Source organism: Poecilia latipinna, unplaced genomic scaffold (genome assembly GCF_001443285.1).
Source record: "Poecilia latipinna isolate Pla-1442-1.1 unplaced genomic scaffold, P_latipinna-1.0 Scaffold72, whole genome shotgun sequence".
NCBI lineage: Eukaryota > Metazoa > Chordata > Actinopteri > Cyprinodontiformes > Poeciliidae > Poecilia > Poecilia latipinna.
In genome coordinates, this window is record NW_015112688.1 from 297,014 (window position 1) to 309,866 (window position 12,853).

Sequence of the window (12,853 nt, forward strand, 5' to 3'; positions counted from 1 at the left end):
AACAAAGGGAAAATAATGCAGAAAAACAGGTGAACAACAACTCAAAACCGCTCGTATCCTTCTTGTTACTGTCTCTGCGTCAGCTCTACTCATACACATACACACATTGTAGCAACTGGCTGACAGACAGCTCTACAAGCCGACAGAGAAATTACATTAAAGTGTGCACACCAAACCATGGAAACAGTTATTGTTCAAAAACAGAACATAAGCCCACCAAGCAGAACAGCAAGTGCATTACAGTATTATGTAATAACATGGCAGGCACCTCTTATTCTTCACCTCGGTCTCTTTAATATTTATTTTTGTTCTGTTACAAAAATAACAGAACAAAAAAGTAAAGGGAAACTACTTTTCATGACTGGTGTAACCCAAACACTGTAAACACCTGGGCTTGGTGAGGCCTTTTAAAATGCGGCTTATGGAAAATTTCAATAATAAAAGCTTCATTATTTCTTGTTCAATCTCTACATATTAAGCTGAGAAAAGAGTTCAATGGGATATTGTCTTAGGACCACACATTCTAATGATAGGGTCAACATGCTAGTAGTTCATCATGCTACTGCTTGCCCACACACTAGAGCTAGCATTTCAGCTAACATTGCCATTTTATATACGTTTTATACATACTAAATTATGTCAGTGTTGGTCAGCATGCTGTTGATAACCCACATCCTACTGGTAGAGTCAACATGTTACTTGCTCTACATGCTAGTGATAGTCCTCATGCTAGCACTAGCCTTATAGCTAAGCCAAGAATTTTAGATGATTTTGTTTTTTTAATTTATTAGCTACATTTATCATACTGAACGTAGTAAATAAATGTAAGTCAACATGCTAGTGATGCCTCCCTCCCATTGCTACAGGAATCAATTAAGCTAAACTTACCATTTTAGCTAATTTTAGCTTATAAACTAATGTTTGCACACTGAATGGAGAAATTTTATTTAAGTTAACATGTTAGTGATAACCCTCATCCTACTACTTAGTATCAAAATGCTAGTCACTCATTATTCTAGTGATAGGAATTATGCTATTTTTGTTCTGTTATTTTGTACCTAAAATAAGCATTTTAGTTGATTTTTTATTAGCTATGTTAATCATACTGAATGGAGTAAGTCAATATATATCAACATGCTGGTGATACCACACATCCTACTGACAGCATTTAAGCTAACCTTAGCATTTTGCCTAATTTTAGTTTATACACTAGTGTTAGTTTACAGAATGGAGTAAGTATGTTAGTCTACATAATAATGATTCGGGTCTGATCAGAACGCTGGCTTCCAACCGACACGTGCGATTTGGCAGGTCCCTTTTAAGTTTCTTCAGAAGTGTTCTAGTTTTGTTATTACTAATATGAACACTCTGCTGAGCAGAATCTACAAATCTGCTCAGCAAATTTGCTCTACAAATTTTCAAATCAGGTTAGATTGTACTCAGATGTAAGCCACCAAGAGCAGATGTCAGGCAACATATGGACTCATAAAATGGACACTAGAAATCAAGACGGGATTTCTTGTGGCTTCCTAAACAACAAGGTCTTGATTTGTCATCTCTGATTTTGAGCGAACTTATGGGGCTGAATAAGTTCCTTAACCCTTGTGCATGCAAGGACCTAGGCAAACGTAGAGGACTATGATACAAGTTTTACGTGTGTGGGGTCAGTTGGACCCCATTTCTACATACAAGGGTCAATTTGATAATTACAGAGGACAACCAGATGATAATGGTCCCAACATGAAAGGGGAGAAAAGAGGAGTTCAGGCCAAGCTTCTGGACATGAAGCATTGTGAACTTTATGCTCCTCGTGTGGCTCATTCCCTAAATCAGGTGGCGGTTGAATCTGCAAAGCTTCAACTGATGCTACCTACTAGTTTGGCAATGAACAGACACAGTGCAGCCTTTTTTCAGCAGGCCCACATTGTTGTTCTCAGGACTTGAGTGACAAATAATAGCAGAGTCATATTAAAAACACTGAGGCTGTGCCGTACAATGTTTCCAATATAAGAGAACTATTGTTGGAGCCTGGAGGACAGGGGAAAAGTGACGGGATGAAACCCACAGAACCATTACAAATTTTGATTTGCAACGATTTTGAATGTTATGAGATTCTAAACCATGTGGACCATGTCAGAAAGATCCTCCAGTCTACCAAAACACACTTTGATGTGACCTTGTATCTCTTTACTAGGACAAAAACATCTCTGACAGGAAGTGGCTGTGCTTCAGAACAAGCCTTTGGTACAGACATGTACAAGGAAATACATGTAGAGGCTGAACTGAAAAAGAAAGGACTAAGGAATATAAAAAGCACTTTACCTATGAAGTCTCAGAAGAGCTTGTTGAAGATGTCTTGAAACGGCCATTGAATCCTTAAAGGATAGGTTTGCAACATCAGTGAAATGAGTTCCAGATTTGGAGTGCTTCTCAATTTCCAAAAAGTGGATGATCAGGAAATGTGCAAAGAGTACAACAGCCTCTGCAGGACATCATACACTGGAGATGAAAGGGAGATTGATGGAAAGGAGCTCACTGCACTGTGCAGATCACCAAGCTTGCCTTCTGATAATATGACTTCTCTTGGTCTCCTCACTTTCATCCACAAAAAACATTTGGAAGGACAAGAACTGTGTCCCAAGAGTTACCTGCACTCTGCCTGTGAATGTGGCGTTAGTAGAAAGGAGCTTCTTGAAGCTGAAGCTCATCCGGACCCACCAAAGGTCATCCACAGAACAGGAGTACCTCAAAGGTCTTCCAATAATCAGAATCAACCATGAGATGGGCAAGTTGCTACCGCATGAGGACATCATTGATGACTTTGCAAGTAAAAATGCCAGGAAGCAGACATTTTGAGGATAGTATTTTACTGTAAATAAACTGTCATGTACTCCATTTTTGTTACTTTGTAGAGTTTGTCAGGTATTATGCTAATAAGATTGAGATTTTATAAGCATTTAGTGTTTTTATTGTAGCACTTTAAAATTGATATTGGCTTGTTGTATTTTCTGATTTAAAGGAAACATTTTTTCACTCCACAGTATGAAGGGATAAATAAAAAGGAACAAATAGAAGGGGGCCTAATACAGAGCCCTGTGGCACCCCCTTGTGGACTGAAACAAATTAAGAACACAGAACACAAGAGTTCATGTACGGAAATGGTTACTGAGGTAATATGAAAACTTTGCCAATGGTTTCCCAGAGTCAGAAGTTTTAAGGTATAATAAATTATATCCAGTAGGTGGCGCTGAACGGTCAGAATGAAGCTTTTAAGACAAAACGAATACACCTGCAGACAAAAACGTAGAAGCAGCTACACGTCATATAATGCAGTAAACTAAAACAATATGTTGGGATTTGTGAAAAAGTAAGGCAGTAAATGTAAAATTAGGTTACTTCCTCTCACAAAATTCCAATTTGAATTATGTTACAAGACAAATAACCTAATTTTTATAATAGATTCTTTAAGAAAAGAAGAGCCAAACTCTCAGTTTAGTCATTTTTATTGAATTCACAGACAGGTGACATTTGGCAGACAAACTATACAGATCAAAGTTGTCAGGTAATGTGCTCCTTTCGTGTCTTTTTGACTTTAGCCCAGTTTCTGATCTGGTCTAAGGCTTTAACATCATTTCATCAAAACACTAAGGTTTTCTCTTCTCTCTTATAGATAAACACATGCAAGATAAAACCATGTTTAATGAAAAATTAATTTGGCATACTTTTCAGAAATATTTAAATTAAGAATGAGATGTGCGTCTTCACATGGCTGACTAATGGAACATCTTAAACCTAATATATGCAGTCTAAGTACTAATGCAGTGTTCTCTGCATTTTACATCATGACGGTGCTTTTGAAAAAAAAAATGAAAGACATAAAAAGGAGCAAGAAGCATCAGGCATATAAGAAAAGATGCAAGCAAGCAACTAGCAGCTAAAAGTTTTACATTTCACAGAACAGAAAAATATTTGATTAACCACTGAAATTGCAAAGGATGATGTCTGTTGGGCGAAGTAAGACTTTGTGCTCCTGGTAGCTGATCGTTAGTGAAGCTAAAACACAAATCGACCTCCAGAGCTTTAGGAAAAAGAAGCACTGCCACCTTAATGACACGTGGATACAGTAACCATCGCACACAACAAATCCCCACAGAGGTAGAGGAGAGATGTTGAAATGAGCTTTTATTATTGGCTTAAGGAATTGCTACATGGAAAAATCCTGTGATAAAACAAACAGTTTAGTATTGCATCACCACTTTAGGGGTAAATACCACTAAAATAACAGCAGCAACAACAAAACAGATAGTGGAAAACCATATTTATCCAAGAACAGCCGTAGTAAAGTGCAACTGAGATATGATCAGATCCACCGGAGGGATGGGGGGTGCTACAGTGGCTGGGGTAGTGAGTGGAGATGTGCAGTCAGGTGTTTACGCCCCGTCACAGATCACCGTCTCCACCACGAACGTGTTCTCAAAGTGGCGGATGTGGTGGCAGTCCTTCGCCTCTCGCTTGTTGAGGCCTGCGAGGAGGAACGCAAAACGGACAAGTCAGTAAAAAAAAAATTGGCTCTGGTTTCAGAAACGCCTCTTCTCATCCAAACTTACGTCTGCGGGTGACGCGGCGAGTCAGGCGGTACGTATCCTTCCCGTTGCACAGGCGGTAGATGAAAGGCCCCAGCTGACGCATGTTGTGCACTTTGCCGGTCACCACCATCTCTTCATGGATGATGTAAGTCTGAGGCAGGTATGTTCCCTTCTGAAAGAAACAAAAACAGAGGAAATACCGCAGGGGAATATAGTTACCAAGGGGATTATAACAAGGAAAAAGATGTATGATGAGTTTTCATGGCTGCGTTAGCTCATGTAAACAGACAAATTCAAAGAGGACTCATCATGCAAAATCCACTTTTTGTTCCTCCATTTGCACCTACTGCCTCTAAAAACAGTCCAAGCACCAAGTAAGTCACAATTGGTAGGTACTGCCACATTACCTAGCAACTCAAGTAGAACTACAGCATGTTTGGTCAGCTGGATTATTGCATGCTGGATTATTACAATTGCGAATCTGTTTGCAGCCATTTTCACATGTACAAAGTACGAGTGTAAACATTGAGCTGTTGGGCGTGACCAGCAATTATTTTTATTTAAAGTGATAGAGACCCTAAAACAGATGGAAGGAGCTCAAAATAAGCAGAGCTGACCAGACTAAAGTTTTAGCTGCGAATAATTTGGTTCAAAAAGATGTAATGAACAAGTTTTGTGTAGCCCATGGACCTAGCATAATAACATGTCCCCTTTAACATGAAACACTGCAGGCTTCTGGGACGTCAGACAGGTTGACGATGACAGCGGCGTTACCTTGACGTTGATAAGAAGTTCCCAAAGATTGCGAGGAGGCATCACAATGGTGGTGTTCAGCTCAATAACGTAGCATTTGTCCAAAGCAATATCATGGTAGGCGGTTAATCCCTGGAAAAGGTAAGAAGTAAACAATATAATCTACATTTTTGGATTTATTTTTTGATAGGCCTATGATATAGAGAGATGAAACGTGTGGAATTTTTTATTTGAGCTAAAACTTTTCAAGCCATCACGTCCAAAAAAGATTTTCGTTCAGGAAAGCCTTTATTTCCACCTGAAACATGGTGCCTTACAAAAGTATCAACACCCCTTGAACCTTTTCACCCGTTTGTCAAGTTTGGATCACAAAATTCAACGTGTTTTATACTGATTTCATTGTGGTGATCAGCAGCACTACTCTCACAAATCACTGTTTGGATGCCATACTTGTTAGGATTTTATAGTTCAAATTCCATGCATGCGTTTCCAATAAAATATCTGGTCTGCAAGATGGACTTCCACTGACCTCAATCCCCAGTATCGATGCACGTTTTCGTGTTTGAGATGCTAAAGCTCAAAGACACTGATAAAGACAGTGATAAAAGGAGAGAACCAAAACAAAGGGTCAGAAAGCGGTTTGTTAGTCCTCCCAATATGGACTCTCACTTAACACGACAGGTCTGAGAAGATATGAGGAGGCTGGTGAAACTTGATAGGAAGATGGAGTCAAACAAGGAAATACTGGAAGAAAACCTGCTAAAAATTGTAAAGACTTTACACTCAGGGGGATGTTCAACATCCAGGAGGACAACTACCCAAACCATGCAGCCAGACCTTCAGTGGCCACTGAAATACTGAATCTAGTCAGAGTCAGTGTTGACTCTGACTAGATTTAGGTCTAGTCAGAGACCGAAATCCTATTGATAATCCATTACAAACTCTAATGTCATTGTGCCTGACTTTTGCGAGAAAGATTGAGCAAAGTTTTCAGTCCGTTTTGAATCAGGTTAGCTGAAAACAAATGCAGACGGTAAAACTGTGTAAAAGAGAAGAAAAAAAATCATTGAGAAAACGTTATATGGGTGTACATTATTTTCACAAGGCACAGCGCTTGGAAAGAACAAGATAAAGGGAAATCTAGTAATCACTTAAAGGGACATTACGCTGTAAATGCAGCATATGTCTGTGTGTGTGTGTGTGTGTGTGTGTGTGTGTGTGTGTGTGTGTGTGTGTGTGTGTCCTCACCCTGTGGAAATCATGGATTATATCAGCAGGATCACTCCCTCCAAAGTGAGGCACCGGCACAGTGATCTTCTCATAATTGTCAGAAAGGTAGATGCCGACATTTTCCTCCAGCTCCTGGCGTCCACGGAGCGGCGCGTAGACGGAGTCTTCGAAAAGGACCCTGCAGTGAAACAGGTTCTCCTCTGGCATCTGCGCACGCACACATACACACAAAGATTAACATTCACATCAACAAATTGGTTCAGGAGCCGATCTTGGAGGAATTGCAGAAGAATCTTACATGAGGTATAAAGTAGTAGCGATACACGTAGATGGAGGCCAGAACCAGACCGGCCATGAAGACCACCAGGCCGAACGTCAGGCAGCAAAGCCCGTTGAGGGGCGACTTCTTGGGGCGCAGCGGCAGCACCAGCTCATCCTCATCCTGGAGGGAAGAAAAGGAAAAGTAGAGATGGTTTGATGAGAGATTTGAGCCACATTTTACCCAATTTAGATTTTTCCTCAAGGACTTTTTTCCACCCCTAGACCTCCTGGTTGGAGCAGCTAATCATTAACATTACAAGAAGATGCAACATCACACATTTTGTAAACGTTTTACTAATTTCAAAACAAAAAGAAAATTATTGAGCATATTATATAAGCACTTAGCACAATGGTGCCCACATTTTTGCCACAGGCCAAAATCACCAAGTTCAAAGAATTTTATTTGACTTTCCAATTAAAAATACAAAACTATTTGACAAACCAAGCATGTTACATTTTAAGGAAACAAAGTACGTTGAGAGGTCTGTAAATCATCTGAGACATAAACAGTTTTTGCGGCTGCTGCCTTAAAAGAAAGGCAAACAGTTTCCCAATTTTTGGGTGGAGGGTGATTGTTTTTTTTTGGGGGGGGGGGGGGGGGTTTCTTTAGTAACAGTAACAACAGTGTATAGGTCACTTTTTATTCCAAATGTTTACTGCATTTAGCCAAAGCGGTGTGTTAGGGGGCGTTTACACGACAACGATCCAACAAAAACGGCACTTTTGTTCCGTTTTTGTTGGATCGTTTGCACGATAACGTTCTAATTACGATCTGCGTTTACAAAGTAACGGTACACATCGAAAACGTGTAATGTCCTGCCACACCACTAGTTGGTGCTAGATTCTTTGAAACTTAGGTGCGCATGCGTAAAAAAGGAGTTGTACCTGAAAGCTGTTACAACCGTTAAGATGGCAGCTATGTAGATTCATTTTGTCCCCCCAAAATAAGTCGATGCCCCCCTGTTAAACTAGTCTGGAGCCGGGGCTGGTCCGTAGTTCTCTACATAAGAGCGCTGAACAAGCAGCCATGTATTTTGCCACCTGGGCGGTACGGTGTGGTGAAGAGACGCTGAGGGAACCGTATGTGATGGGGAAACAATAACACCAGCATTGTGAGTAGTTTCTTCTTCTTCTGTGGATTGTAGGAAGCAGCTATGTTTTGCGTCATACTGACGAACAGATCCGTTTTCTCTGTTTACACGACAACGGAAAACGGTACGTTTCAGAAACATCGCACTCTGGAAGCCATTTTAAATCTGTGCCGTTGTCAGAGAAAACATTTGGTGGTTTCGTGTAAATGCGCACTACAAACGCAACAAAACTCTTCCGTTTTCCCCCGAAATCGTTGTCGTGTAAACGGGGCCTTAAAGTTGAGTAAAAGTCACTGGTTCTGTACTACAAATGTAAAGCAAAAATAAAAAATACATGCAAGTAACAGATACTTGGCGTTGTCCTGAACGTTTTACAGCTTAAAATAAGCCACTAAAATTTCACTGTTAAGCACCTTTTGCTATCCAATTATTTATTACTTAGTCCAAAAATAAAAAGCTTCACACTGTGTTGATGCTAAATGGCAAATCAAGCAGAAAGGGTTGAGCTTTTCATATGCTGATGTTGGAAGTATTATTTTAGCCACAGATGCATCCAGTGTACACTAAAACAAAACAAAAAAAAAAAGCTACTGTTGCATTTTAGGCAATAAAGTGCTTATTTTCTTATTTAAACTAAATAATTGGATCATGTTTTTATTGAACTTTTAATGTACTTCTAATATTGTATAAAAAAGGCTTCAGTGACTACAGAAATAAAATCTGCAGAATGTGCCCGTTTCTACATCAATCATCAGAACAATTGATGGAATAAATTGTTTACTATAATAATCCTTAGTTGCAGACTGAGTCACAACTTCCATACCAATAGTGTTTGGGTAGGCTCGACCTGTGAGCGTTTAGCATACATCGTTTAGAGAAAGTTTATGGTTAGCTAGTAAAGGGTCAGGGTGAAAAATCCTCTGATTCTGGATTATAAGAACATTTCTTGGTGCATTTCTAAGCAAACATTTCCAGTTACAAAAAAGATGCTCAAGAAGAGAGCTTGGAGGCAGCATCCTTTCTTCCCACTCTTCTACTCAAAGACGAAGCACTGAAAATAGTCTGAATCAAACAACTGCTTAAAAGAAAAAAGAAAGAAAAATTGAGAGAGCCACAAGAAATGGAAACGCTGCATTTCAAGCAGGAATTATCAAGCAAGGCTCCATTCAGACAAAGTACTGTCATCAAGCCTGCTAAAGCAAACCCAGACTGGGATGGTGGTGAGTAATCTGCCAAAGCCGCCTCCAGTCTCGCAGTCCATCTGCTGGTGCCACGCACCTCAACCTGTGTGGGCAGAGTGGCACTACACGCTCAGAGCGGGTCTTCCACTCGCAACCGTAATGATTACCTGCAGAAGTGATTCAGCGCCGATTGTGGAAGTGCTGCTGAGTGATTGCAGCAGGTAAACAACAAAAGGTAGCTATTCCTAGCCGAGGAAATGAGGGGAGAAGCAAGCAGGCAGCTCTCAGAAAGGAACATCAAAAGCAAACAACGACTATTCAGTGAGCTCTAGGGGGAATCAACACAAAAGACTTGGAAGCAGTGGCTTTGTTAGGCAGTACAAGGTGCCATCAGTGCAGCATCTTCCACGGGGTTGATGTTCCCGTCTCCGGCTGTTCTTCAAGGAAGCATTTGGAGAAGGAACACAACAGAACAGGGCATGTGCGAACACACTTTTCTTTGGGATCTTTGTGTTCCGTCGTCTCACCGAGGGAGGACAGTGTCTCTTTCACACCAGCTGACAGCGTGACACACCAACAGGCCTGTCCGTCCTCCGTTCAATACTTTTGGAACATCACAGGAGGACGTCGCAGAAGCAGCTCTGTCCTTCTGTCAGATCCACTTCCTGTGTCAGCGCAAGATCTTATCCACGCTGTCTTGCATTGCAGACCATCATCCTCAGAGCTCCGTCATGTATCATTGATGGAGGGAAGGATGCTGCCACAGCAAAGTTCAGGACTCCCTGCTCTGCCCGCTTTATCAACTGTAACAAATTATTTTTGCATGCACTGCAAGATACTGCATCCCATCTGCCATTTTGATTGTCAAAGCAGTTTTTTTTCCTTCAACTTTACCCTTTTCCATTATAACGTAAGGTTTGCACTTTAAAACGTCACAGATGGGAGGAGGGGGTGACGGCAGCTAGTCTTTCTTTTAAAAAAAAAAATCCAATGAGTTCTGAACAAAGTGTGCATGTGAAAATCTTAAAAAAAAAAAAAAAAAAAAAAACTTGCATGAAGCGGAAAGGGGAGAAGTGGCGCCATGCACCAGCAGATGTAATTCTGTTTGCAGGCAAATGGCGATTGATGCAAATAAATAAATAAATAAATAAATAAATGTGCAGGAGTGCAGGTGCAGGCGGGTTTGCACCAACCGCAGATCGCAGTCTGGACAAAGCGGACATCGAGTTACATAAGACAGCAAAGGACAAAGTGTTAATGTGAGACAAATAAAAATAAAATAAAATAAAAACAGTATAAAGAAGGTCTCACCATCGGACGGGGGATAAGGATTTCCGTCTTGTCGCCGTCATTCTCCTTGTCCACTTTCTGTCCCGCCACAGGCTGGAAGCTGATCTTCACCATGGCTCACGGTGTGTGCAGGTGACCTCACCTCCTCCTCTGGACTGTCTCTCGGAGATGGGGGGTCGATGCTCGGAGACCTGGGTCAAATTAATCAAGTCCCACCAAACAGCGTCTGCAAGGCCGCCCTGCTCTCTTCTCCCCACCGTGGGGCCGTTCAGCTGTTTTTGTCTCTCTCCACCGGAAGTGCGAGGGGCTGCTTTTTTTTTTTTTTCCTCATCCAATAAATTTGGTTCTTAAAGGACCAGTCCGGAGTTTTTTTTTCTGTTCTTTTTCCTTACAGTTGAGCTCCAATAAATAAAACTATATTAAAAGGCCGATAATTATTGCTGTAATGTTCGTATTTTGTCTTCTTTTCCATCCGTACGGTCACCGACGAGGACATTTTAAACGCACAATTCTAGGTAGCAATAATCACATAACAACGGTGCATTAGTCAGACCCTGCTAAATGGGTCACATAGGAAATCTATTTGCAGCTCCTCTCTGCTCCAAAGACAGCTGTAAAACGCCTGTCAGAGCGCCAACATTGCCATCATTTGCAATCTGATCGGATTTATAGAAGTACGATCACGTGGTTTTGATATTCAGTTGTCCTGCTGTTGCTCCTTGCACTTTCACACCAAGACCACAAACTTTGATGTAGTTCATAAATCAAAACAAAACTGTTCATAGATGTGAGATGGTAGGGGAAGGATGGCGTTTGCAAAGTAACAAATGTTTTGGGGTACACCTGTACTGCATAAATAAGTATTTTCTAGCACAACTTCATACTGCAAAAAGATAAAGCTGACTATAACTTTTCAGCAAGATAGGGCTATTGCATTAGCACACTTCAAATAAGATAAAACTAGATTATCATTGACTTGAAACAAGCTCCTATATCCCAAACTACCAGAAAAGAGGCATTAAAAGCAATTAAAAGAATTAATTAAAATGAAAAGAATTTCAGAAAATAACTTCTTTTAATTGTTTGTGTAACTTGGGAAAAATATTTACTTCATCTTGCAGGTTTATTGTATTTTCGCCTTTCTGGAACTCAGGGAGGGTTTAGATAAGAACGGAGCGCTCCTCAGTTTTCAAGGTTTCAGAGGTTTTTGTCAACATAATGCTGAGCCAGAAACACTGGTTCCCAGATTCCCTGTGAGAAACTTTGTGACAAGGTTCATTTATGAAGGTAGTGACTCTAATTAGAACGGGACAGACTGAACAGACACTGAGCATATCTGCTTGCTGTTTTCTTTATTGCAAAAAATAAAGTGGTGTTTGAGTGAAAAATAGTCAACCTCTCCCTGGAAAGTGAAAGTGACAGTTCATTAGGAGAAACTCCTGTTTTCTTCATTTGAATATTTTCCATTATCACCCCCTAAAATCCTGCAGGTGGGCCCCGAGTCTGGCTGTAAAAATGATTTCAATGGTAATTTTCTTCTCTTTCCTCTTTTAGCACAGTATTCTACAATATAGAAAATATTTACTTGTGATAGATTAAGTATGTTAATACTGTAAAGGCCTACTTAAAAAATAAAGACTGACATAAAACACTCTACACAAACTTGTAAACTACAGGCACACCTCCAAAAATTGGAATATTGTAAAAAAAAAAAAAAAAAGAAAAAAAATGTTGAGTATTTTCTTCCCGTCATTTCATAAAGTGAAATATATATTACATAGATTTAATACACAGCATGAACGTTTTCATTCTGTGTAATTATTATGGCTTATGGACAATAAGCCAGACATTTCAGTCTAAATTATTTTTATAACAATCTTACCTAAAGTTCCACTTTAGTGAGACACGAAATGTTTTTTTTGTCAATAAAAATGTCAAGGAATGAAAGCTTGCAATATTTCCCTCTAAGTTTCACTTTCTGAAAGACAAAAATATTAAATTTTTTCATATTTAATGCTTTTTTTATTATTATTTTAAAGCCTTTATGTCATTTCAGAAGCAAATTTAAACCTTTAAAAGTAATTCAACATTTCTGAAAGTTAACATGTCCTTTTGTTGTCCTCGGGATGAGTTTTACTCCCATGAATAAAGGGCGACACAGCTGCGTTTTATCTCAAATGTTTATTTAATCGTTGGGCCCAGGCCTTTGACACATCAGAAAGCTCCCACACACTCGCTGCCGAGACTGGAGATAAAGTCAGCACACTACAGTAAACTGTCAAGGATTCATTTTGTCATTTCAATACTGTCCGACGCTGGAAGGGAGACGGGTCGGGGGGGGAGGGGGGGGGGGGGCAATTCCGGGACACCCTTTCGGGAGGCCTCATGCAGAACCAGGGAA

The 12,853-nt window shown here is 40.2% G+C and overlaps 1 protein-coding gene across 1 annotated transcript; it reads right to left on the reverse strand.

Annotated features, from left to right (window-relative positions):
- Positions 1 to 3,485: 3,485 nt before the first annotated feature.
- itm2ca (integral membrane protein 2Ca) lies at positions 3,486 to 10,754 on the reverse strand. The gene is made up of 6 exons (XM_015016035.1): positions 10,474 to 10,754; positions 6,868 to 7,011; positions 6,588 to 6,776; positions 5,361 to 5,471; positions 4,608 to 4,758; positions 3,486 to 4,522 (listed from the first exon to the last, which is right to left on the reverse strand). Exons 1-6 carry the CDS (start codon positions 10,564 to 10,566, stop codon positions 4,431 to 4,433), a joined length of 780 nt encoding a protein of 259 aa, XP_014871521.1. The 5' UTR covers positions 10,567 to 10,754; the 3' UTR covers positions 3,486 to 4,430.
- Between the last annotated feature and the right edge of the window lie 2,099 nt (positions 10,755 to 12,853).

What these genes read in the sequence shown, in the direction of transcription:
- itm2ca (XM_015016035.1), bottom strand. Translation starts at nt 10,566, where the DNA reads ATGGTGAAGATCAGCTTCCAGCCTGTGGCGGGACAGAAAGTGGACAAG. An exon ending in GCTACTACTTTATACCTCAT is followed by an intron (nt 6,777 to 6,867) that starts GTAAGATTCTTC and finishes GTGCGTGCGCAG; the next exon opens with ATGCCAGAGGAGAACCTGTT. An exon ending in TAATCCATGATTTCCACAGG is followed by an intron (nt 5,472 to 6,587) that starts GTGAGGACACAC and finishes TACCTTTTCCAG; the next exon opens with GGATTAACCGCCTACCATGA.